The sequence below is a fragment of the Oreochromis aureus genome, linkage group 11 (assembly GCF_013358895.1).
Source record: "Oreochromis aureus strain Israel breed Guangdong linkage group 11, ZZ_aureus, whole genome shotgun sequence".
NCBI lineage: Eukaryota > Metazoa > Chordata > Actinopteri > Cichliformes > Cichlidae > Oreochromis > Oreochromis aureus.
The window spans coordinates 29,698,721-29,725,520 of NC_052952.1; the positions used below are offsets into that span (position 1 = coordinate 29,698,721).

The 26,800-nt window shown below is 40.7% G+C and overlaps 3 protein-coding genes and 3 long non-coding RNA genes across 8 annotated transcripts; 3 read left to right on the forward strand and 3 right to left on the reverse strand.

Moving 5' to 3' along the window:
- The first annotated feature begins 3,842 nt into the window (after positions 1-3,842).
- On the forward strand, positions 3,843-7,146 carry LOC120442565 (differentially expressed in FDCP 6 homolog). The gene is made up of 4 exons (XM_039619227.1): positions 3,843-4,010; positions 6,516-6,652; positions 6,773-6,970; positions 7,070-7,146. The coding sequence occupies exons 1-4, from the start codon at positions 4,005-4,007 to the stop codon at positions 7,086-7,088; spliced, it is 360 nt and encodes a 119-aa protein (XP_039475161.1). The 5' UTR covers positions 3,843-4,004; the 3' UTR covers positions 7,089-7,146.
- A 1,285-nt stretch (positions 7,147-8,431) lies between these two features.
- LOC120442789 lies at positions 8,432-9,422 on the reverse strand. Of its 2 annotated transcripts, none has more exons than XR_005614924.1 (2): positions 8,736-9,422; positions 8,432-8,649 (listed from the first exon to the last, which is right to left on the reverse strand). It is a non-coding gene; the product is annotated as an uncharacterized LOC120442789 (long non-coding RNA). The 2 variants fall into 2 exon arrangements; XR_005614925.1 differs by having other exon boundaries at positions 8,732-9,422.
- A 2,106-nt stretch (positions 9,423-11,528) lies between these two features.
- On the reverse strand, positions 11,529-13,318 carry LOC120442734 (serine/threonine-protein kinase pim-2-like). Its single transcript, XM_039619881.1, has 7 exons — positions 13,270-13,318; positions 12,803-12,885; positions 12,617-12,664; positions 12,314-12,532; positions 12,044-12,224; positions 11,788-11,957; positions 11,529-11,698 (listed from the first exon to the last, which is right to left on the reverse strand). The coding sequence occupies exons 1-7, from the start codon at positions 13,316-13,318 to the stop codon at positions 11,669-11,671; spliced, it is 780 nt and encodes a 259-aa protein (XP_039475815.1). The 3' UTR covers positions 11,529-11,668.
- A 1,784-nt stretch (positions 13,319-15,102) lies between these two features.
- On the reverse strand, positions 15,103-16,288 carry LOC120442514. 2 transcript variants are annotated; one of them, XR_005614747.1, is made up of 3 exons: positions 15,631-16,288; positions 15,502-15,546; positions 15,103-15,144 (listed from the first exon to the last, which is right to left on the reverse strand). It is a non-coding gene; the product is annotated as an uncharacterized LOC120442514 (long non-coding RNA). The 2 variants fall into 2 exon arrangements; XR_005614746.1 differs by lacking the exon at positions 15,103-15,144 and having other exon boundaries at positions 15,274-15,546; positions 15,631-15,705; positions 15,799-16,288.
- A 7,611-nt stretch (positions 16,289-23,899) lies between these two features.
- LOC120442537 lies at positions 23,900-24,667 on the forward strand. Its single transcript, XR_005614758.1, has 2 exons — positions 23,900-24,500; positions 24,625-24,667. It is a non-coding gene; the product is annotated as an uncharacterized LOC120442537 (long non-coding RNA).
- A 224-nt stretch (positions 24,668-24,891) lies between these two features.
- Positions 24,892-26,511, forward strand: LOC120442735 (serine/threonine-protein kinase pim-2-like). The gene is made up of 5 exons (XM_039619882.1): positions 24,892-24,934; positions 25,344-25,456; positions 25,546-25,726; positions 25,813-25,983; positions 26,072-26,511. Exons 1-5 carry the CDS (start codon positions 24,892-24,894, stop codon positions 26,161-26,163), a joined length of 600 nt encoding a protein of 199 aa, XP_039475816.1. The 3' UTR covers positions 26,164-26,511.
- The last annotated feature ends 289 nt before the right edge of the window (positions 26,512-26,800 follow it).

Sequence of the window (26,800 nt, forward strand, 5' to 3'; positions counted from 1 at the left end):
TTTCTGGGACAGTGGCGCGGCTGCCCCTCTGTTGGTCTTCCTTGGTCTCTTGTGTTCTGAGGGCTTCTGGATGTCTGGAGTTTTGATCTCCTCCATACCTGCTTCATGCCCTGGTGGACGGGGCTGTGGCCCCCCACACCCTCTAGCAGATCATTACATGAAGGAACCTTTTTAAAAAACAAGCGTGTCCATGCTCACAGGTGTATACACGGGTGATCACACCCACAAACTACACCCTTTTTGGCTCCTACCTCAAAGCACACTGTGTGCTGTCGATCTTACGTGCTGCACAATAATGTTTAATATTTAGTATTTACTGTCATATTCCCATAGATCATTGTGATGTTGTTTATTCTATTACTCTTGTTTTCTTCTGCTTGTTTTCTTTTTTCTTTCTCAACAGGTGATCCAGGTGATCGATATATGCATTTTTTTTCTTTTCTTTTTTTTCTGCCCATTCTGTTGGTTTTTGTTTTTTGCCCTTCTCCCCCGTCCCTCTTCTCAGCTGTTTCTCTTTCCCTCTTTCTTTCTCCCCTTCTTTCCCCCAGTCAAGTCTGTCCCGTATTCAGCAAGTGAAAATAAAATAAACAATAAAAGGTGAATCAAATGGACCATTACGGCAAGGCTGGGATGGTCAATTTGGTAAAGTAAATCCGTTGGGCATCTTTCTTTGCCTTCAGACAATAATTCTGATGGCAAAAGAACCAAACGGGACAGGCAAGAAGAAAAAAAAAAAAGAAAAAAAAAAAAGATGATAACATAATTTTTTCACCCCCCAAAAATTCATGTTCAAAGCAACATATCAGCCCGATATCACACAGAACTGTCACATGACATCAAACACAAGCTGTCAGCTCTGCAGAGTGGGCAATCATAATGAAGCAGTTCATTATAAGCTGCAGACTCAAGCTGCTCTTCATATATTTGTCCACCAGATGTCACCAAAGAGGACTGTGATGAAAGCTTCGAGTAATGAACCGTTTTTCATTACAAGCTTGGCCAACTGACTACAATCTACAATAAACTAATATGGCTTTTCAATCCTCTCTTCAATCACTTGGTACCACCAGGAACCTTTAAATGGGCACTCAAGCTGCCTGGAGACTGATTTGTCGTGCACATCAGAGAAACCACAGGTAAGACAATCTTATCCAAAAGGTCAGTGTAACAGTATTGTTTTCCACCAGCTTAACCAAACTTCCCACACTAACTGAAATTTCTTTTCTCAGGCAAACATTAAACAGCAGCAGCTGGAAAACTGGAAAACCTAAAGCCAAATAATCAATAAAACATAACAAACTTTTGTATGAGTGAGTATTGATAAACTGAGCATAATTAAACCTCAGTGAAACCACATATAAGTTCTGGTAACTGGCACATATTTATGTTTAATATGTTGTTTTATATTTTGATCAGTTTCAGGTGTTTGTGCGACTGTGTTAACCATCAGTAAAACCACATATAAATCACACTTCTGTGTTTAACAATTACAACACTTGATGCTGTTTTTCTGATTCAGGATTATGTGTGTGATGAGTTGGCCACACAGTTCTTATCTTTCTGCTTCAGACACACACAAAACTGCCGAGGTTGAAGCTGGCTTCAGTCTCTTTCTACCCCAGGTCTCACCACATTTCCAAAATGTAAACTCTGAGTCTCATAAGAAATGTGGTTCAAAAAGATGTGCTGATCTATGAATGCATCCTTACTGAAAGCTAAAGATGTCCAGCAGACAAAAACAGCAGCTGAATGAACAGTTATCATGAGCGAGTGTACGAACACTATCACAGGAAATAACAGAAATAAACTGTAGTTTCCATTTATACCTGTAATATTTTTTCAGCATCTTCCAATATGTCAAAATATGATTTCATTGTATCTTAAACAAATACAAACTTCTTTCTTTTCCCAGAATTTAGACAAATGAACAAAAAATAAATGATTATTTATTTAGGTATTAAAATAGGAAAAATCAGTTTAAATTAGAGTACCATTAAAAGAAGAAATTAGCACAGAAATGCCAAAAGACAAAAACAGAACAATAAAGTGTCATTAAAAATGATTCAAAAACAGTTGTAGGAGCAGTTTTATGAACCATGTTCTGTTAATACAGGGACTGCAGAATTATTAGGCAAATGAGTATTTTGTCCACATCATCCTCTTCATGCATGTTGTCTTACTCCAAGCTGTATAGGCTCGAAAGCCTACTACCAATTAAGCATATTAGGTGATGTGCATCTCTGTAATGAGAAGGGGTGTGGTCTAATGACATCAATACCCTATATCAGGTGTGCATAATTATTAGGCAACTTCCTTTCCTTTGGCAAAATGGGTCAAAAGAAGGACTTGACAGGCTCAGAAAAGTCAAAAATAGTGAGATATCTTGCAGAGGGATGCAGCAGTCTTAAAATTGCAAAGCTTCTGAAGCGTGATCATCGAACAATCAAGCGTTCATTCAAAATAGTCAACAGGGTCGCAAGAAGCGTGTGGAAAAACCAAGGCGCAAAATAACTGCCCATGAACTGAGAAAAGTCAAGTGTGCAGCTGCCAAGATGCCACTTGCCACCAGTTTGGCCATATTTCAGAGCTGCAACATCACTGGAGTGCCCAAAAGCACAAGGTGTGCAATACTCAGAGACATGGCCAAGGTAAGAAAGGCTGAAAGACGACCACCACTGAACAAGACACACAAGCTGAAACGTCAAGACTGGGCCAAGAAATATCTCAAGACTGATTTTTCTAAGGTTTTATGGACTGATGAAATGAGAGTGAGTCTTGATGGGCCAGATGGATGGGCCCGTGGCTGGATTGGTAAGGGCAGAGAGCTCCAGTCCGACTCAGACGCCAGCAAGGTGGAGGTGGAGTACTGGTTTGGGCTGGTATCATCAAAGATGAGCTTGTGGGGCCTTTTTCGGGTTGAGGATGCACAACAGGTGTATCTAACAAAAATGTGGCCAGTGAGTGTACATGGTACTTTTTAAATGGACAAAATGAACTGCACTGGCAGCTGCCCAGTGCCACTATGAATTAGTTAAATAATCACTACCATGGATAGTTTGGTGCATGATGTAATTAAATAAATATTACAAAAAAAGATTCTTATAGCCCTCACTTACCTTGATAATGTTTTCAATCTCTAAGTCCTGTTTGTCTTTCTCTTTTTCTGTCTTCTCCGTCTCATGGATAGTCAAGTCATCAGATTGGCTGCCCCTGCTGCTGCAGCTGCTGCGGGCGCTCCCGCTGCGTTCCCGCTGCGTTCCCGCTGACTGTTTTCCCGCTGGAGCCATCTCTTCAGTTTGAGTTTATGGTGAAGGGAAGACTTTCCCTCACTCTGAAGATGGAGGGCAGTTTGAATGGCTGAATACCAGATGTAAAATCTTGGGTGTACTTTCCATTTAACTTTCCGAGTCAGACTGAATAGGATGGGTTATCTTAAAAAAATGAGGACTGGTGTAGCTTTACAGAGTAATTGAATGCATGTTTATGCATGTTAATCCCTTTTGGATAAAGTGGCTGACTGACCTCCACCTGCCGGAGCACCTCTCTGAGGGGTTCAGTAGCCGATGCCATCAGCTCAGTATGGAACGCACCACTGACTGGGAGAGTTTTGGTCCGCATGAACTTTAGGCGCCGAGAGTTTTCCTGGAGGAAATCCAGAGCCTGAGAAGTCAAAGAAGACAGCAGAAATGACAAGAGCAGCTCTAACAACTTTTTTGATGGTTGAGAGAAGACAGAAAAGAGAACACAATAGATTCACGGTATATTAAAGCAGCAATAATATATGAATGCATTACCTGCTGGTGCCCTGCAATAACCCTGCCATCTGGAAACCGGTAGTTGGCCACAGAGCACACAGGATTCTCCATCCCCAGACTCTTGCAGTGCTCTTTTGCCTGCAGACAGGCATAATTATACTGATCCTGAGGTCTACCAATGACTGACAGCATCCCACTGGGAACCAGTTCTGAGGCCTTCTGCATAGTCTCCGCTCGCACCAGGCTGAGATGCAGGTCAAAGTCAAAGTCAAAGTCAACTTTATTTGTCAATTCTGCCACATGTACAGGACATACAGAGAATAGAAATTTCGTTACTCTCAAACCCTAGATGAAGTAGCAAATGAACATTTAAATATAAGAGAGTGATTAAAAATGCAAGTAAAATAATTAAAAAGTAAAATTTGAATAAATACAGTACAATTTTACATATAACAAAAAAAGCTATACAATATACAATATACAATATTCAGGTAACGGTAAATGACATTGAGTGTAGACCAGGCAAGGTAGTGCAAATAGGCAAATAGTGCAAATGGAGATTTGGTAATGTACGGTAGGAGATAGTGTAACAACAAAGTCTTATGAGGTAATGGCAGTCCAATGCTCCACAAGGTGACTAATAACTGGTGCAGGCCAGTGAGTGAGTCAGAGAGTGTGTGTGTGTGTGTGTGTGTGTGACAGAGTTCAGTGAGACCGTGGAGGAGAGAGGGGGAGGGGCAGAATCGGGAGGGAGTTAAGCTTCCTGACAGCCTGATGGATGAAGCTGTCCTTCAGTCTGCTGGTCCTGGCCTGGAGACTCCGCAGTCTCCTCTCCTGACGGCAGCAGCTTGAAGAAGCTTTGCATTGGGTGCGTGGGATCAGCTGCTATGCAAAGGGCTTTTTAGTGAGACGGGTGCTGTAAATGTCCTGGAGGGGGGGAGAGAGACACCAATGATCCTCTCTGCAGCTCTCACTATGCGTTGGAGGGTTCTATGACAGGACGCATTGCAGGCTCCAAACCACACAGTGATGCAGCTCGACAGGATGCTCTCGATGGTGCCTCTGTAGAAAGTGTACATGATGGGGCTGGTGCTCCTGCTCTTTAGTTAGTTGCGGAGAAAGAAGAGATGCTGCTGTGATTTCTTGGCCAGTGCTGTGGTGTTGTACGTCCAGGAGAGATCCTCTGTGATGTGCACACCAAGAACTTAGTGCTGCTCACTCTCTCCACAGACGCTCCGTCAATGGTCAGAGGAGCATGTTGGGTGTGCATTCTCCTGAAGTCCACAACAATCTCCTTCGTCTTCTCCACATTCAGAGAGAGATTGTTGTCAACACACCACGTGGCCAGGCGTCTCACCTCACTTCTGTAGTCGGTCTCATCCCTGTTGCTAATGAGACCCACCACCGTTGTGTCGTCCGCAAACTTGATGAAGAGGTTGGAGCTGTATGATGGAGTGCAGTCATGGGTCAGCAGAGTGAAGAGGAGGGGCTCAGCACACATCCCTCACGGGGCCCCGTGTTTAAAATGATGGTGCTGGATGTATTACTGCCGACCCGTACTGCTTGAGGTCTTCCGGTGAGGAAATCCAACAGCCAGTTGCACAGAGAGGTGTTAAGCCCCAACTGGACCAGTTTTTGAGTGAGCTGTTGGGGGATTATAGTGTTGAATGCTGAACTGAAATCTATGAACAGCATTCGAACATATGAGTCTTTTTTGTCCAGGTGTGTGAGTGCTGAGTGGAGTGCAGTGGAGATAGCATCATCGGTTGAGCGGTTGGGCGATACGCAAACTGGAAGGGATCCAGGAGGGGGCAGGACAGTCTTGATGTGTTGCATGACTAGTCGTTCAAGCACTTCATCAGGATGGGAGTAAGTGCAACAGGACGGTAGTCATTAAAGCAGGAGGAGATGACTTTTTGGAACCGGAATGATTGTGGTGGCTTTAAAACATGTGGGGACGACAGCCTGGATAAGTGATATATTGAAGATGTCTGTGAAGACATCAGTGAGTTCCACTGCACAGTCTCTCAGTACACGACCAGGAATGTTGTCAGGACCCGGAGCTTTACGTGCATTGATCCTGCTGAGGATCTCCTCACGCTGTCCGGGACAGAGTCATCACCTGGTCACCAGGAGGGGTGGGGTCTTCTGTGCAGTGGTGCTGTTTTGGACTTCAAAGCGAGCAAAGAAAGTGTTCAGCTGTTCAGCAGGGGATAGTGCTATCACAGGTCTGTGGTGGGGGCTTGTAATCTGTGATGGTCTGAATGCCCCGCCACAGGCTCCGTGAGTCTCTGCTGTCTTTGAAGTGATGAGATATTTTCCTGGAGTACTGTCTCTTAGCCTCTCTGATACCACGGGAAAGGTTGGCCCTAGCTGTCCTCAGGCTCGCCTCGTCTCCATCTCTGAAGGCAACATTCCGAGCTTTCAGCAGCCTGTAGACCTCTCCTGTCATCCATGGTTTTTGATTTGCCCGGACAGTTATGGTTTTCGTGACTGTTACATCCTCAATACACTTGTTGATGTAGGCAGTAACAGTCTCTGCGTACTCCTGGAGGTCAGTGGTGTTGTTATAGGTGGCAGCCTGCTTAAACATGTTCCAGTCTGTGATGTTAAAACAGTCCTGTAAAGCCTCTGAAGACCCTTCTGGCCACACTTGTATCCGCTTACGAACCGGTTTGGTGACTTTAACGAGCGGTCTGTAAGCAGGCATTAGCATGACAGTGATATGGTCTGAGGCGCCGAGGTAGGGGAGGGGAAAAGGTGAAGGAAAAGGAGGCTGAACAACAGAAGAAGAGGATCAGGGAGCTGGAGCTGACACAGCAGCAGCTGGAAGTTGCCCTTAATATGGAGATCCAGGCTCGGCTGGAGGAGGAGAGGGCCAGACTGGAGCTTGAGCGGTAAAAATGGATTTCTAACTCTTATTATGGCCCTTTATTATTTTATTTGTGATGGAGATCTGATATATCCATGAGAAGTATTAACATTTTCAGTTGCTTCTTCCTTTTTCCCTCCTTCAGGTTGCTGCAGGCTGAAGATGAAAAGAGGAAACATTTCCAGCTCCTCCAGGAGCAGCAACGTACAATGCAAAACCTCAGCCCCATACAGGAGCTGTCAGATGGCAGTCCCGATGAGGACACCCCTCAGCCCTCAACTCTGCCTCTCAGGAGCTCCAGGATCTGCAGGCATCTCGCCAAAGAAGCCACCAGCGTCTGGAGGTGAACAAGTTTGTTTTGACTGGCTTTGTGAGCAGCATCTTATTTAGTGCTCTTCTAAAACAACACTGATGAGGATGCCTGCATGATTTTTGTTTCCAGGAGGTTCAGGAGAGGCTGAGGAATGCCAGTCAACATGTACGGCACTGGAACATCCAGCTGAACCGACTGATGACCCCATTACTCCTGCAGGTGCCGTATTCACTTTGCCTCTTTGCAGCACAGACTTCTGGAACAGAGTGTTAGTATAGTTAATAACAGTGTAGACCATATAATCTGTCAGATAATTGCATTAAAATGCTACAAAGGCACCTACCCCAAACATGTCAAGAGATTCATTCAGTGACTTGAATGAAAGAATCTGACTCACCTCAAGTTAATTAAAATTAAAACTAAATCTTATTATGATTTAAACACGGAAATCTTAAAACGAAAAATAACCGCATGCACAGTTGTTACAGGCTGCAAACATGTTTTATACTGCTTTGAAGTCTGGGACAGCATCATAAGAGACATAACTGATCTCACCGTAGTCCCATGAAGACTCAAGATGAGTGTTTTCACGACTGCCATCTTGGTGTTTTGAAATCAGGCATGATGAATGAAGGGAAGAACTGTCTGTTAAGGTTCTCAGTCGTTCAGGTCATCGTAGTCTAAGGAGCTTGGAAAGAAAAGCATCTGGACTTCTTTAAGTTTCTTGAAGAGCGTTTCACCTCTCATTCAAGAAGCTTCTTCAGTTCTCTGAAGAAATTCTGAACTGAAGAAGCTTCTCAGATGAGAGGTGAAACATCTTCAAGAAACTTAAAGAAGTCCAGATGCTTTTCTTTCCAACCTCCTTAGACTGTAGTTAAACTTCACACACTGGACTTGTCAGTCACACATCCTTCGCCAGTAGGCATTCCCAGAATGATCTTTCCCTTCTGACGCTTAGAATGACCAAATATATGCAAAATGGACAATTCAACATGCCACCATGTCAGTCTTTTATTAAATATGACATGAAACAAATGACTGAGCCATTAAATTTGTCACAAAGGTGTTCACCTAATTCCAGGCAAATGGAATAGACTTCTATGGGACCATAAGTCTTTTGCACTTTGACATTTGTTTTACTTTTCAGATCTGTAACCTATAACTTTTATACTGTATGTGTTTTGATCATAGGAGTCTACGGGGACTTACTTACTTTTAGCACGTTTAGCAGTTGATGTTGGCTTCTTTTTCAGTACTGGAGCTTCCTGCTCATTGAAGACTTTTCTAAAAGGAAATGCTTAATCCAAAATGGCGTTTTAAGGGCTTGGATTAATGTCAATTTCAGCAAATATTCTTTCTTATGTTAAAAGAACATGGATCTCTGTCAGTGATAAAATCTGACTTTATAACTCCAATTTTAAGAGAGAGCTTCACTGCTAAGCTCTCATCTGTGTGGGTGTCACGGTTCGCTTGAGGACTCACACGCAGGACTCAGAGGCACAGTCAGTATTTATTACAGTTCCACCAGGTGTATATACAAACAGTGCAGGGGATAGTGCTATATACAAAGCGGTGACAGGGAAAAGGCTCCGGGGAAATCCAGGTAGGGGAAAGACCTCCTCTTCTAACCCTCCTCTTCTGACTCTCTCTCCAAACACTCACACAAAAAGGGAATCTGCTCGGGGAATGCAGAGTCGGGTCCAGGGGATCTATGTACAGAAGGAAACACACGTTAGAGGTTTTGCACAGGGAAGCAAAAGAGAACTTGCTCAGAGCACTGACGCGAGTCACCCACAACTATCCAGCGATGAGTAGAAGCCACTCCCTGGCTTAAATGCTGGCTGCACTGATGAGGCCCAGGTGTTTCCTCTTCAGAGGGGCGTGGGCCGAGGGCGTGAATCCACCATGAGTTCCGCCCTGGCGGGTGAGAGAGCGAGTGAGAGAGCGAGAGCGAGCGAGCGCGAGCGAGAGCGGGTGAGAGAAAAAAAAAACCCCACAAAAACACTGCCTGCTGATCCCCTGGCCGTGACAGTGGGGTTCAGAACCCTTATTCAGATTAAGATTTTATGTGACATTACATTGGCAAAAATTAAATTTACTTGAATAATGTGAGTATTGGAGTAAGTACTTGAGTAATTTTTGAATAACTTTAATTTTGTAATGTGCATATTTTATGAATAATGATGTTTCAATACTTTAATCTACTGAATAAGTAAGAATTACACTTAATAATCTTTTTACTTTAAAAAGGGAAATTGTGTACAATCTTTTATTCTCCAAAATGCACATAATAAAAATGTTTTGGGGAATGTATATGCTTTTTAAAAACCAATTGCTTCTTACCTGATGCATGCTATAACTTTCAGCAAAACTGAACTAAAATTTGTTAACAAGCTTACCAAATAAGAAATGTTTTGTGAATTTTCTTTGCAGAGCGACTGGAAAGCCGGCTGTTATCAAAGCCCACATGCCCTAAAAAGGAGGGCGCTGGCCAGTAATGAGTTCATCACTAAGTTTAAGATAAGAGTTGATCAGAATAGAGGCGATGATGAAAGTCTGGAGCATCAGTTGAGGCTGCCAACCTGTCTGATGAATCGCTCGAGGCCCAGACAGAAGTCAACGGACAAATATGATCACAGACATTTTAAAAACGCGAGTTGAGAGTTAAGGGGAAAAATATTGTAATAAGTATATATTTGAATTGCACACTAAGATATAAAGTGATGGCAGCGAGCACAGTGTTGCAGGATTTAATTAAAACACATCTGACTAAGACCAACTGAAATTTAGAGTTGTGTATAATAAAGTTTATTCATGATTAATAAAACAAATCTGTAATATTTTTCTTTCTTTTGTCCATTTGAATCTCGCTACAGCTTAAATAAAAGAAAAGAATGTGTTTTGAATAAATTAAACTCTATTCTCTCTTTTCTTTCTTTCTTTTTTTTTTTCTTGGTGGGTTTTCATTTGCAATCAAACGCAACATTATACAATTATATAGTATAGTAAGAAATATCCTTTAACTTAATTTAGCATTTGTTTTTAATTTTTGTTTTTATTGTTTCCCCTTCAGTTTTGTGCTTATAACATGTTCTAATCTGACATATTATGCAGTAAATTATTTTTGCAATAACTTAACAGGCCATTGTGGGAGCCAACATTCACTTATCAAGGACATATTTGTATATTCTGTGGGCTGCTTTATGGTTGTGTCATTTAGAAACATAAGCCACAACAGACTTCCACCGGAGAGTACTTAAAATGTATTTTTATGTAAAGATATTTTAATTAACTACTATATTAAGAGCAAACCTATTGTTACATGGATTAATTGTACAAACTGTAGAGAAATAAGTTTAAGCGTGCAACTTTTTATTCATTTTAACTGTATTAATGTTTTTATGTTGATACAGCCGCCTCATATCTGTTTCCTCAGTGTTTTTAAACCATGTACTCCATCTATGAGTAAGAACATGAATAAATTCCTTTCCAAATTTGTAGTTCTTTTTCCAGCTGTTTTTAGTATATATGTAACATTTCTTTACACACAAATGCAGGTATTCTTTTGCACCAAGACGTTAAAGAAATGCTAAGAAAAAATGAAAATACTACATTGCAACCTGTGTGTGTGTGTATATATATCTGTATCTATATAGATATAGATATATATGTGTATTCGCACTTTTTTCATCATCTAGTTTCCTGTGCCAGATCTTCTACTGATCCACTGAGGCAGACATGTAAAAAAACATGAACTAAAGCATATTTCTGTATATAAACAGGACTTTAAATCTTTATCAACAGCTACTTTAGAGGAAATTCTTCAATAAACTGCAACCAAAGGCTCAACTCAGAGGACAAAATCCAACCTGTTGTAAATAGTGTGACAGCAAACTTTCTCTTGTGTAAAGTTACAAATAGGAGTAATTATCCACAGGAGCTTTTATACATAATGAAGTTATAATTGTCCTGTAGAAATTGTACATTTAAGCTATATAGTTCCCGCTGTGATAACTCTGCTATGAATGTCTCTTATTAACTTTTATGCTTTTACAACCCACTATGAGCAAACACTCAGCAACAGTGGGAAGGAAAAACTCCTTCTTGAAGGAAAAAACCTCTGGTAGAACCAGGAAATCTGTCTAAACTAGTTGGGGGTTAGAGCAACAGATGCAAGTCTTCAGATCATTTGCAGTGTGACTGTCTTTGTGCACACTTTAACCTGATTCAGTTTTCTTATTTGTCAAAATGCACCATGGGTAAAACAAAACAAAACAAAAAAAACAAAACAAAATAGTAATGAAGGAGAATCCTCAGCAAAGATGAATTAAACAAGTTTTATTTAAGTAAAACACATCTTTATTTTAAAGTCATCAAATAAAGACAGTTTTGATGGAGCTCCTGACCCAGCCCAAGCTCTCTATGAAGACGAGGAAAAACTCCCAGGGGCCAGATCGATGGGAAGAAACCTCGGGAAAGCCCATTCAAAGAGAGATCCCTTTCCTGGGATGGCTGGGGGCTTACAGGAACTCCAAAAGCTAAATTTTTATTTATTTCTTTTTAAGATTGACCCATTCTATCTATTCCTGTCCAACAGAAAAAGAAAGAAAGTTACTACAATGTATCATACTTATATGATAAGGTGTGAATTGTGTGTTTGTGTGTGTTATCTTAGCCAGGGGTGAAGCTGGAGCTCCTCCAGTGTTGGGCGCTTCTCCGGGACTATAGCTAAACATGCGTCCAAGAAATTGCGGCATTCTTGAAAGAAAGAAAAGATCAAAAAGATGAAGATGATAGTTCTAGTGATCCAAGGCATCAGTGAATCTGGAAGTGTGAAGTTTTCTTACCTGTGGACAGATGCTTTTGATGCTCAGTTTCTTTGTGAGGAACCTCGCGGTACTAAAGTATTGTGCATGAAGCGCTTCATACAACACCACTCCCATTTGCCACACCGTGGTGGGTCCACACCTGTAGCAGCTCCTAATGTACCACTCGGGAGGGATGTGAAGAGGAGTGCCTAACAAACAGACACAATTGCAATTTCTTCTAAAACAAAAGACACAAATTGTTCCATCTGTGAAAAGCAGGAGCAGAATATGTTACCATAGAAGATGCGATACAGAGATCGCTGTTTAACAAAGCAGCTCAGTCCAAAGTCAATGATGCGAACACGAGGCACATCTGAGCCGGTCTCAATCAGAATGTTTTGTCCCTTGATGTCCCGATGAAAGATGTGTTTATCCTCAAGTTCCTTTACAGCATCAACTAGTTGCTTCAGAATGACCTGGAAAAGATGACAAACACAATAATGAGTTCATGCTTTTCTGCCTTGATTGAATGCTGTACAGTCTAAGGTTCTTCCAGTCAACCTACCTTGGCCTTGTCCTCTGTTAAAGTTCTTCCATTTTCTGCTTTGTATTTTTGCAGGTCCACAGCGGGGACAGGTCTCTCCAGCACCAGGATCAGCTCTTTGCCAAGGTCGAACCACTCCAGCAAGGACACAGGTGCAGATATTCCCACTGACCCTTCTGCTTCACCTGCAAGTTTAACCATAATGGCCACTTCCACTGAGAGCTTCTTCCCGCTTTCATCCTGAAATATTACAACAAAGTGGATGATGAGGAACGCCGCATTCAATCCAGTAATGTAAAACTGATTCAAGTGTTGGACGCTTACCGCCACTTTGCAGTAGACTTTATTTTTGGGAATGTGTTTGATGGCAACCTAGAAGACACAGAGCATTGGTGAGCATTTCCTCAGTATGACATAATGAAAGGTGGAAACACAGCAGACGTCTCAGTTTACGATATTATCCATTATCTGCGTTACTGCCTGTCTTACTACCATCATCTGAACACTTACTGGAAAACGATCTTCTATCCGGTAGCCAGCAAACACTGCTCCGCAGCCTCCTTCTCCGAGCTGGTGCTCCTCCGCATATCTGGCTTGAATTCACCTGAACAGACAAAACAACAAATCTTGTTTTATTACAGCTGTGACACAAATTACTCTCCTCTGTAGCCTAAATGTTCCTTTTGCCCTTCCCTGAATATAAAACCCAAGCTGCTTGCTACTTACGTTTTTGGTCTGCCACTGATTTTTTGCCCTGGTCCACATTCCTTTTTTTTTTTTCTTGGGTGACTCTCTGTTGTCTCCCATGGCCTTTCTTTTGCCATTTTTGCACACACCTGTTTGTTATTCAAGTCTGGAGATGTGGAAAACACCAAAAGCACATCAGCTCACTGGATGATAGACACAAACACTAAACACTAATATCTTAAACCTAGCAACCACACTTAATCTACCCCTTATTCAACTAATTAGCCTACCTTTACCAGAGTCCAACAAGGAGGATGCTTGCTCCTTGTCACCGCTCATATGGTGGAGAAGTTTAGCCTTCTTTGCTTTCTTTGTTGTGCCCTCTTCATCTTGCACAACCTTGCGCTTCACTCCTTGACCACATCTGAGCTGGTGGAAGGACCAGCCTGCTCAGCGACCCTCCTCCTTTTTATGGGGTCTTCTTTTCAGGACTGGCCTTTCTTTTAGCAGTCCTGCTCTTACAATCTATAAACGACAACAACACAGTGGTGAAAAAGAGTCCCCGACATCAGGACTGGAAGCAGTTTGGCAAAGAATTTGAAATTGCTTTTGCTTAAATATCACAAGTTTATTCTTGGGATAAAAAAACTGACCAGTGCGAATTGATACTAGGTTTACTAAGTCTTAGATCTTGATGACACTTGTTGGTCTGTTTTTACTGTTGAGTCCAAGAATAAACTTATTACATTATTTTACCAAAAGACCGGTAACCTTTCTTTGATTAGACATCTTGTATTAAAGCTATTTTCAATCAAACATATGATTCAATTGCTCTAAAATGATTCACACAGTGTCAACATTTCTAGGATTTGGATTTTACCAGGATTTGATTTTATTATTTTACTTACCTTGATCTCCTAAATCTTTCTTATCGGCTGGAGTGGTAATTTTTCTTGTTTCCTTTTTCATTGTAATTTCGGAGAACTTTTAAACTCGAAAATGTAAACCGTAATGAGTTAATATTGAGTTAATATTCCTTCAAATGTGCGCCCTTCAAATGCTTGACTTTTCTAACTGAATTCTGTAAGTGAGCTTTATAAGTAAACTCTGGAAACTACGGCAACACAACATAGAATCTTGCCTTTCAGTGACTTCACTGACTGCCAGTAGTTCAAAGTAGTTTACAGAAAAACACTCTGGCAGACAAAGCCATAATATTTCATATAATTCAATCATTTCATATCAATTAAACAGTTTCTTTCATTATCTTTCATCGTTTGTATGAAGACCTCATGTATGGATGACAGTATGAAGATTTGTGGTTGACCACACACTAATAAACACAGTGTCAGCTACATTGTCATCTGATTTGAAGTATTTATTATTGTACATTTAACTGTCATGGTACTGAGTCTGTGACCCAGTGTTTTGTGTTTGTTCATTTATATTCATTGATTATTCTTATGTATGTTTTTGGTTCTCTTTATTGTTTTCTTCTTGTGTTATATTCTTAGGCTTTAGGTTTCTGTTACTTTGCCTTGCCCCTGTGTCCCACGTGTCATGTCTAGTCATTCTTCTTTCCATGTTCCCCAATTTCTCCCCAGTCAGTCATGTCTCTGTGTCAACTCTGTGTCTTTGTAAAAGTCTCTTGTTTGCTGTTTTACTTTGATAGTCTTGTGTGCTATGTTAGTGTTTTCATGTCTGTGAAGGTTCTCAGTCATCTAGGTCATCGTAGTCTAAGGAGTTTGGAAAGAAAGCATCTGGACTTGAAGTTGCTTGAAGATGTTTCACCTTCTCGGATGAAAATTAAATTAGCAAATGCAACTACAATTTCAATGAGATTCATTCCTGGCATTCTACTGCGGTGGCTGAAAGTAGACACCAAGCATTATTACTGTAACTGATGTAAATATTGGACTTGGAGGGGATTCATCTGATAGACTGATGCAAACATTACTGTGAGGAAAATTTTGAATCTCCCAATTTTCTTTTTTTCTGAAAGAAAGAAAGTTGGTTACTGTATCACATTTGTATGGCAAGATGTGAATTCAGTATGCGTGTGTGTTTGTGTCAGAGAGGAGTTTATCTGAGCCAGGGTAAAGCAGGAGGTCCTCCAGCATTGGGGCACTTCTCCAGGACTTTGTTAAAACTTGTTTTCAAGACGTCTGAAATGAAAGAAGGACAAGAGATATCGAGATGATAATTCCAGTGATCCAAGCGATCACATTGATTTTCTGCAAAATTTTCTTTTTTTGAGAGTCATTCGGCTGGGCAGGGGTATAACACATCTGCAATGCAGCAACATCTGCTCTCTGGGCCTGTGTGAGAGTGTTATCTCAATGGCGGGAATGAGGATGTTGGAATTTGGCATCTCAGGCACCAACTCATCTCTTTCCTTAACCGGGCTCACTAGAGATTGGTTTCAGCCTCTCTCCATGCTTTAAGGAGGTTGAGTTGATAAATCTGACTGGCCCCTCCCCTGTCTGACCATATCTCTTCATAGTCAACACCAATGTTCTCACCGTGTGACCATGAACGGTCCTTACCACTTGGCAAGTAATTTCGAGCTAGAAGAAGGGAGTAAGACAAGCACTTTATGTCCCTGTTAAAATACAATTACATTTTATCCAATATCACTAAGCAGTCCTTACCTTTAAATACAGCCTGGTTTCTTTCTCTTTCTTTCTATATCTCTGAGTGAAGTTAGCTCTCATTCTTTTCTCTTCCTGTGAAATACAGCAAGTGGAGCTTTAGCTAGCAACACACTGTGACACAGTTAGTGTTTGTTGAGGTGATAGAAATGCTGCATTTGAAATTACCTGCCACAACATTTTACTCCCTTTTATGTTCACTCCTTTTTTTCTGAAGTACCGCAAATTATGGGCACGTGGGGTTGTTCTGGTGTTGTGCTAAAAATAAATAAATCAAAACTACGGTACATGGTTTGCTCTTTCATCTCTACTGATTAAAACGCGACTGCCTTTCATGTGTCACTGTTTAGGCTCAAATCTCATTGTTTGAAGGCCTGCAGTGACGTGAAATATTAACTTCCCCCAAATGCGTTAAACCCAAAGTAACGAGTTTGTTTTGAAAATATACGGAGTGGAAACTACAGATATTTGTTTAAAAATGTAGGGAGTAAAAATTAAGTACAGCAAGGAAGTTTTTTTTTTACTTTTTTACTTCCTACCTGTGGAGCCAATTAAGCTAAATTTAAGAAGCGCATGTCTGTGTATACTTAAAAGCTCTTATACTTATTTTCACTTTGTAGACAAATTAAAGCACAGAAAAGAAAAACACGATACATTAGAGCATGACATACTTTGACCTGAGGTGGCGCTGCAGCGTGAAAGAGCCTGAACGTCAACCGGAAGAAGACGAGAATAAATTTATGGGTTTTAAGTGGGCTGCAGCACTCTTGAATTTGGGAACGGCTAGTGTAGCTAAAAAATTGTGCACTGACTGTATGTAAGAAAATGGTGTGTGTAGTTTGAGGCCAGATTCAGATCAGGTGCTTTCCAGTAGGTCAGCAGTACCTGTTGGCGTAGGAAGTTTTTTCAGTATTTTTAGGAAGAACAATTCTGTACTTCTTCAACAGTGCTGTAGTGTTGTTAGCAGTATATCATAGGAGTATATCAGAGCCACAACCATGTTGACCAGTGTGGGGATAAAACTGGAGAGGTGAAGTTGAGATGGTCTGAATATGTGCAGAGGGATAGTGCCTCTACTGGACAGACAATTTTAAATGTGGAGCTGCCAAGCAACAGAAAATAAGGAAGACCACAGAAAAGGTTTATGGGTGTAATAAAAAAGGACATGCAGAGGGTTGCTGTATAGTATGGTACATTGTAGTTTAAGCTGGAATTAGGTTTGCTGCTGGGCATCTTAAAGGAGCAAACCTAATTCTTAAAGAAGAATTAGGCTCTTAAAGAAAAATAATCCTGGCTTAAAAAAAGTAGTTTACACATCCTCCCATGTCTATAATAGTTTCTATTGTGTGTCTGATCAGTGGTTTTTCCTCTGTATTTATCATCTGTTTGTATTCCTTTACTGTCTTTCATGCAGTGCATGCTGAAATAAGCTTGAGCACCTACATACGTGCAAACAGACTGAAAAGGATATTGACAAATCGTTACATTAAAAAGGGAAATTGTGTGTTTGTTTAAAAGGTCTTTAGTCATGGCAAGAACAAAATGTCAATGTCAATACCAAAAAACCAACAGCTGAGGAAAGGTGAACTAGCAGCCGAAGAACGAGCTGCAGATTAACTTTGATAATCTGTCCTGTCACACCAACTCAGCGTTCTGTCTTCTAACACAGCTCTCAACAAACTTCTCTATCATGTTTAAAACATGTTAAAAATGCTGTTTCACAATTTAAAAATACGGAAATGTTCCTTTATTTTGTAAGGACCACATTTTTTTTACCATGATTAATGTTTTCTGAAGCACAATATGCAAAAGTATGATGAGACTTACAAAGAAATACAGTAAATATATTCATAAGTCATATATTTATTTCAAATTTCATCTTTGTGTCATGATTATTCCAGTTTCATGTAACTAATCATTAAACCATGACGATTTGTATTTTACAGGTTTTGTTTTAAATCTGGTTTTAAAGGTTTTAAAATGTATATTTTTAATTTACTTTCACAGCAAATTTGACTCACCGAGCTGCTTTTTGTATGTGAAAGAGAGTTGGTGAGTAGAATAGTTCATACTTGAGTAATTGTGAAGTAAAGGTTTAGAAAGTCTGAGTGTTTCTATAGAGGAAAGATACGCTCAGCAGACTCATATCACCAAGTTTCACAGCCTCCTCCAGAGTAACTGGACTTAGCACATACATAACTGAGGTAAACGGAGGAGTAACAACATACATTGTTGTTACAGCAGCCAAGTTTATTTGTCCTACAGCAGCCACTGTAGCTAGGATTATGCACTTGAACTGAGAACTGTAGGAAAACTGAATTCAGTTGACTATGATCTGTAACCTACTAACAGCTAGCAGGGATATTTTCCAAATCGTACCTTTAAGAAGAAAAAAGGTTGGATGTATGAATCTAGAATCTAAATCGATGATTTTAAGTAGACATATGCAATTTGAATCTACTGACAATGAAGATTAAAGGTTAAAAATGAGGCTCTTCTATTCATAAAAGCAACAGATGCAGCATGCCAAACCTTTATCTGTGTTTGTAATGACATAGCATTGGACATAACTCTTTAATAACAATGACCAAAGTTAATGTAATTTAATGTGAACAGTCCTTGTGCTGTTTATTGCTGGCACAAAAAAAACTCAGTTGAATAAAATCCTGCTTTTTACTGTCCTAAAACGTTGATTCGATTCATCTGGACTAGGGCTGGGCTATATCATACCGTTCACGGTAATACCGGTGTAATTTTGGGCAAGATAGGAAAATGAAATATCGCGATAGAATATGGGTAAAACGCGCATGCGCAGTGCCTTTGTTTACATATGCACATGGCAGCGACGCAGAATGAGAAGAGCGAAAGTGGATGTTAAATGAAACGGATGAACCAGAACTGGTTTGTAAAAATGCTCCAACTTCAGTGGTGTGGAACTGGTTTAGCTTTCGTCCGTCAGATACACAACAAAGCACTGTTTTTGGTAGCGCATGCTAGCGGGCCGTTGTTATTACCCTGTTGTTTGGAAAATACGGCACACTTAAAATCAATCCTTTGATTTTTCTGAAAATCGACAGTGCCCCTTATAATCCCGTGTGCCTTATGTATGAATTCTGGTTGTGTTTACTGACCTCGAAACGATTTTATGTGGTACACGGCGCTCGAAAATCTGTCAGATGTTTCAGTACACCTTGCTGAGCTACGAAGCTGCACCGCTTGATGGATTGTCAGAGCATTACGGCTATCGTAGGCAGGAGCCTCGCGGAGTGATACGTACTGTGCTTCAACATAATATTACCGTATTGTGTGTGTATAACCTCTTTTTAAGTTTTGTGGATATTATACATGGTTATGCTGAGGATGTGTCGGCCAATTTCCACTGGAAATGCCTTTTGGTTAAACTGTCAGCAAGGAATTTGCATTTGCACTGTTAAATTTTTATATAACTTTAATGCACATAAAAAATAGCTGCTTGTTTAAGTGAAAATACATTGATGGGGTTTTTTGCACTAATAAAGTTGTGGAGTTGTAAAGTATTTTGTCTAGTATCAATTATATCGTCAGTTATATCATTATCACAAATTTTCAAATGTATATCGTGATAAATATTTTTGGTCATATCGCCCTGCTCTAGTTTGTAAGAACGAAAAACCAAATTGTTCCTAAAATAGTTATGGAAAGTCTAACTGTTGTATGTCTCTGTTCTACATGTTTATCTGATGGAAAATAACGTTGCTATTGTTTTATTGCAGTTTTGGATAATTCTGAGTGGATTTACACAGTACGGATCTAAATGACCATAACAAAATCAATGTCAATTGTTTGTTCTTCAACATAATACAAGGGTTAATTTTCAAAAACTTGCTTATGATCTTCAATTTGTAGCAGATCCACTATCACATAGCAGCTGGAGCAGTCTCCAATGGAGGTCAGTCCACTGCTGCCACCTGTGGCCAAGTACCACAGCCTACTACTAGATTAACTTGTGACACATGTGCACCTGCTGCTATGATCACATTGAGTAGAGGCTGAGTGGCTGCACTTACCCTGGTACATCCAAATCTACCCACAAACATGTTGAAAGATGCAATGGCAGCAATGTGGATTGTCAACACTAAAAACAATCAGTAAGCAAAGACAACAGGGATCACTTTTTTCTGTTTATTTAGCACCCACAACATTTGTAGTCGCCTTCTGCACAGGGGAAGTCCACACACACTGTGTGGTACCACTTTCCACAGAAGGTGCATTCAATCTGCAAGACTGAATGAGATTGTCAGGGTCATTGTCTGACTGTTTATTACTAATCACCTGCTGTACATTCACAGTAACTGCCATCTCCTTACAAATGTTTATTAGATTAACCACACTTATACAGACTGTATATAACAACCAACTCTAAAATGTTTGTTCGCAGAGAAAAGACACAGACAGACTACGCTAACGACATGTGATGTTACAACACTAGTGAAATATTAGTGTCATTTCATTCTTTTCAAAGGTTTATTTGCATGACGCACAAACAGACACAATTGAAAGGTACAAATGTGTTGTGCATGAAACGAATTCAAACGTGCTGCAGATGTGTGTCACAAGTTGATCTGGCTGTAGGCTGTGGCACTTGGCCAGAGGTGGCGCTGGTTGACTCGACTCCATGTTCGTGCACACAAAGTAAACTGCTCGCTTTGGTTGTGAAGCAAAACGCTGAATTCGGAGAAATAAACCGTGCGAGGGGAACGATAACGACGACAAGAGTCTCCCGATCGTTTACTCTTGGTGTCCTGTGAGCAACATCGGCGTGGTGTTAATTGTTTGCTGTTTTCGCGATCGCGTTGCGCGTGAGGATATCACCAGGTAAACTCGCCACATTTTTAAACATTTTGTTGTTCAACAGCATCAAGACTGACGGAGTGTGTTTGAGATAACCTCACAAGTGTCACAGGTGACACATTTGGCGTTTTTGCTGGTTTGTCGGTAGCAGCTCCTGAAACGCAAGACTGCCACACATCTGTTCGACTAACGCCAGTTGATGTAAACGCCAGTAGATCTGGAACACAGGTCGTAACCCAGGATCTTCTGGGCTACGGTGAACATTTCTTTAACGTTGGGGTATTTCAAAAGTCCTCTGCCCATGCCCACAAACTGGCTGCCCTGACCGGGAAGAGGAGCACGGAGCAGCCGCTGGGGTCTTTTTTGGGTCTCCGCTGAGGCGCCGCGGCTGGCTCGCTGTTCGGGGAGAAGCGGGGCTTCAGCCGGAGGAGGGTAATCTCCAGCCGCGAACCGGGCTTGTTGGTGGACAGCGTCCTGCTCAGAGAGACCAGCGACCTGACCTTCCCTCTGGAAGATGCTGCCATCCTGACTGCCACTGATGCCAACATGAGCTGTTCCTCATCCAACGACGTGTCTCGCGGATGAAATAAGACGCACAGCCCGCCCGGACAAACTGTAATCACCGAAAGAGTCAACTTTGCTTGAACTCAACTCTGACATCTGCTCGGCATGACACCTCACAGGGAGACGCCATGTTGTTTATACGGAGTTTATTCTCGTCTTCTTCCGGTTGACGTTCAGACTCTTTCACGCTGCAGCGCCACCTCAGGTCAAAGTATGTCATGCTCTAATGTATCGTGTTTTTCTTTTCTGTGCTTTAATTTGTCTACAAAGTGAAAATAAGTATAAGAGCTTTTAAGTATACACAGACATGCGCTTCTTAAATTTAGCTTAATTGGCTCCACAGGTAGGAAGTAAAAAAGTAAAAAAAACTTCCTTGCTGTACTTAATTTTTACTCCCTACATTTTTAAACAAATATCTGTAGTTTCCACTCCGTATATTTTCAAAACAAACTCGTTACTTTGGGTTTAACGCATTTGGGGAAGTTAATATTTCACGTCACTGCAGGCCTTCAAACAATGAGATTTGAGCCTAAACAGTGACACATGAAAGGCAGTCGCGTTTTAATCAGTAGAGATGAAAGAGCAAACCATGTACCGTAGTTTTGATTTATTTATTTTAGCACAACACCAGAACAACCCCACGTGCCCATAATTTGCGGTACTTCAGAAAAAAAAAGGAGTGAACATAAAAGGGAGTAAAATGTTGTGGCAGGTAATTTCAAATGCAGCATTTCTATCACCTCAACAAACACTAACTGTGTCACAGTGTGTTGCTAGCTAAAGCTCCACTTGCTGTATTTCACAGGAAGAGAAAAGAATGAGAGCTAACTTCACTCAGAGATATAGAAAGAAAGAGAAAGAAACCAGGCTGTATTTAAAGGTAAGGACTGCTTAGTGATATTGGATAAAATGTAATTGTATTTTAACAGGGACATAAAGTGCTTGTCTTACTCCCTTCTTCTAGCTCGAAATTACTTGCCAAGTGGTAAGGACCGTTCATGGTCACACGGTGAGAACATTGGTGTTGACTATGAAGAGATATGGTCAGACAGGGAGGGGCCAGTCAGATTTATCAACTCAACCTCCTTAAAGCATGGAGAGAGGCTGAAACCAATCTCTAGTGAGCCCGGTTAAGGAAAGAGATGAGTTGGTGCCTGAGATGCCAAATTCCAACATCCTCATTCCCGCCATTGAGATAACACTCTCACACAGGCCCAGAGAGCAGATGTTGCTGCATTGCAGATGTGTTATACCCCTGCCCAGCCGAATGACTCTCAAAAGAAAATTTTGCAGAAAATCAATGTGATCGCTTGGATCACTGGAATTATCATCTCGATATCTCTTGTCCTTCTTTCATTTCAGACGTCTTGAAAACAAGTTTTAACAAAGTCCTGGAGAAGTGCCCAATGCTGGAGGACCTCCTGCTTTACCCCTGGCTCAGATAAACTCCTCTCTGACACAAACACACGCATACTGAATTCACATCTTGCCATACAAATGTGATACAGTAACCAACTTTCTTTCTTTCAGAAAAAAAAAAAATTGGGAGATTCAAAATTTTCCTCACAGTAATGTTTGCATCAGTCTATCAGATGAATCCTCCAAGTCCAATATTTACATCAGTTACAGTGATAATGCTTGGTGTCTACTTTCAGCCACCGCAGTAGAATGCCAGGAATGAATCTCATTGAAATTGTAGTTGCATTTGCTATTTAATTTAATTGTCATGGATGATACACAGACAACCCAACAGCAAACAGAGGAAAACAATGGGCTTAAATACACAGAGGGATAAATGAGGGAATAAGACACAGGATGAGAGCACAGCTGCGAAAATCACAAACAACAAGACCATGGGGAAGGAAAACTGAAAACACTAACATAGTCTAAGGAGCTTAGAAAGAAAACGTCTGGACTTCTTTAAGTTGCTTGAAGACGTTCAAGCAAAGTTTAAGTTCTTTTCATCCCAGAAGGTGAAACATCTTCAAGCAACTTCAAGTCCAGACGCTTTCTTTCCAAACTCCTTAGACTACGATGACCTAGATGACTGAGAACCTTCACAGACATGAAAACACTAACATAGCACACAAGACTATCAAAGTAAAACAGCAAACAAGAGACTTTTACAAAGACACAGAGTTGACACAGAGACATGACTGACTGGGGAGAAATTGGGCAACATGGAAAGAAGAATGACTAGACATGACACGTGGGACACAGGGGCAAGGCAAAGTAACAGAAACCTAAAGCCTAAGAATATAACACAAGAAGAAAACAATAAAGAGAACCAAAAACATACATAAGAATAATCAATGAATATAAATGAACAAACACAAAACACTGGGTCACAGACTCAGTACCATGACAGTTAAATGTACAATAATAAATACTTTAAATCAGATGACAATGTAGCTGACACTGTGTTTATTAGTGTGTGGTCAACCACAAATCTTCATACTGTCATCCATACATGAGGTCTTTATACAAACGATGAAAGATAATGAAAGAAACTGTTTAATTGATATGAAATGATTGAATTATATGAAATATTATGGCTTTGTCTGCCAGAGTGTTTTTCTGTAAACTACTTTGAACTACTGGCAGTCAGTGATGTCACTGAAAGGCAAGATTCTATGTTGTGTTGCCGTAGTTTCCAGAGTTTACTTATAAAGCTCACTTACAGAATTCAGTTAGAAAAGTCAAGCATTTGAAGGCGCACATTTGAAGGAATATTAACTCAATATTAACTCATTACGGTTTACATTTTCGAGTTTAAAAGTTCTCCGAAATTACAATGAAAAAGGAAACAAGAAAAATTACCACTCCAGCCGATAAGAAAGATTCAGGAGATGAAGGTAAGTAAAATAACAAAATCAAATCCTGGTAAAATCCAAACCCTAGAAATGTTGACACTGTGTGAATCATTTTTAGAGCAATTGAATCATATGTTTGATTGAAAATAGCTTTAATACAAGATGTCTAATCAAAGAAAGGTTACCGGTCTTTTGGTAAAATAATGTAATAAGTTTATTCTTGGACTCAACAGTAAAAACAGACCAACAAGTGTCATCAAGATCTAAGACTTAGTAAACCTAGTATCAATTCGCACTGGTCAGTTTTTTTATCCCAAGAATAAACTTGTGATAATTTAAGCAAAAGCAATTTCAAATTCTTTGCCAAACTGCTTCCAGTCCTGATGTCGGGGACTCTTTTTCACCACTGTGTTGTTGTCGTTTATAGATTGCAAGAGCAGGACTGCTAAAAGAAAGGCCAGTCCTGAAAAGAAGACCCCAATAAAAGGAGGAGGGTCGCTGAGCAGGCTGGTCCTTCCACCAGCTCAGATGTGGTCAAAGGAGTGAAGCGCAAGGTTGTGCAAGATGAAGAGGGCACAACAAAGAAAGCAAAGAAGGCTAAACTTCTCCACCATATGAGCGGTGACAAGGAGCAAGCATCCTCCTTGTTGGACTCTGGTAAAGGTAGGCTAATTAGTTGAATAAGGGGTAGATTAAGTGTGGTTGCTAGGTTTAAGATATTAGTGTTTAGTGTTTGTGTCTATCATCCAGTGAGCTGATGTGCTTTTGGTGTTTTCCACATCTCCAGACTTGAATAACAAACAGGTGTGCGCAAAAAATGGCAAAAGAAAGGCCATGGGAGACAACAGAGAGTCACCCAAGAAAAAAAAAAAAAGAATGTGGACCAGGACAACAAATCAGTGGCAGACCAAAAACGTAAGTAGCAAGCAGCTTGGGTTTTATATTCAGGGAAGGGCAAAAGGAACATTTAGGCTACAGAGGAGAGTAATTTGTGTCACAGCTGTAATAAAACAAGATTTGTTGTTTTGTCTGTTCAGGTGAATTCAAGCCAGATATGCGGAGGAGCACCAGCTCGGAGAAGGAGGCTGCGGAGCAGTGTTTGCTGGCTACCGGATAGAAGATCGTTTTCCAGTAAGTGTTCAGATGATGGTAGTAAGACAGGCAGTAACGCAGATAATGGATAATATCGTAAAACTGAGACGTCTGCTGTGTTTCCACCTTTCATTATGTCATACTGAGGAAATGCTCACCAATGCTCTGTGTCTTCTAGGTTGCCATCAAACACATTCCCAAAAATAAAGTCTACTGCAAAGTGGCGGTAAGCGTCCAACACTTGAATCAGTTTTACATTACTGGATTGAATGCGGCGTTCCTCATCATCCACTTTGTTGTAATATTTCAGGATGAAAGCGGAAGAAGCTCTCAGTGGAAGTGGCCATTATGGTTAAACTTGCAGGTGAAGCAGAAGGGTCAGTGGGAATATCTGCACCTGTGTCCTTGCTGGAGTGGTTCGACCTTGGCAAAGAGCTGATCCTGGTGCTGGAGAGACCTGTCCCGCTGTGGACCTGCAAAAATACAAAGCAGAAAATGGAAGAACTTTAACAGAGGACAAGGCCAAGGTAGGTTGACTGGAAGAACCTTAGACTGTACAGCATTCAATCAAGGCAGAAAAGCATGAACTCATTATTGTGTTTTTCATCTTTTCCAGGTCATTCTGAAGCAACTAGTTGATGCTGTAAAGGAACTTGAGGATAAACACATCTTTCATCGGGACATCAAGGGACAAAACATTCTGATTGAGACCGGCTCAGATGTGCCTCGTGTTCGCATCATTGACTTTGGACTGAGCTGCTTTGTTAAACAGCGATCTCTGTATCGCATCTTCTATGGTAACATATTCTGCTCCTGCTTTTCACAGATGGAACAATTTGTGTCTTTTGTTTTAGAAGAAATTGCAATTGTGTCTGTTTGTTAGGCACTCCTCTTCACATCCCTCCCGAGTGGTACATTAGGAGCTGCTACAGGTGTGGACCCACCACGGTGTGGCAAATGGGAGTGGTGTTGTATGAAGCGCTTCATGCACAATACTTTAGTACTGCGAGGTTCCTCACAAAGAAACTGAGCATCAAAAAGCGTCTGTCCACAGGTAAGAAAACTTCACACTTCCAGATTCACTGATGCCTTGGATCACTAGAACTATCATCTTCATCTTTTCATCTTTTCTTTCTTTCAAGAATGCCGCAATTTCTTGGACGCATGTTTAGCTATAGTCCCGGAGAAGCGCCCAACACTGGAGGAGCTCCAGCTTCACCCCTGGCTAAGATAACACACACAAACACACAATTCACACCTTATCATATAAGTATGATACATTGTAGTAACTTTCTTTCTTTTTCTGTTGGACAGGAATAGATAGAATGGGTCAATCTTAAAAATAAATAAATAAAAATTTAGCTTTTTGGAGTTCCTGTAAGCCCCCCAGCCATCCCAGGAAAGGGGATCTCTCTTTGAATGGGCTTTCCCGAGGTTTCTTCCCATCGATCTGGCCCCCTGGGGAGTTTTTCCTCGTCTTCTTAGAGAGCTTGGGCTGGGTCAGGAGCTCCATCAAAACTGTCTTTATTTGATGACTTTAAAATAAAGATGTGTTTTACTTAAATAAAACTTGTTTAATTCATCTTTGCTGAGGATTCTCCTTCATTACTATTTTGTTTTGGTTTTTTTTTTGTTGTTTTTTTTACCCATGGTGCATTTTGACAAATAAGAAAACTGAATCAGGTTAAAGTGTGCACAAAGACAGTCACACTGCAAATGATCTGAAGACTTGCATCTGTTGCTCTAACCCCCAACTAGTTTAGACAGATTTCCTGGTTCTAACAGAGGTTTTTTCCTTCAAGAAGGGAGTTTTTCCTTCCCACTGTTGCTGAGTGTTTGCTCATAGTGGGTTGTAAAAGCATAAAAGTTGA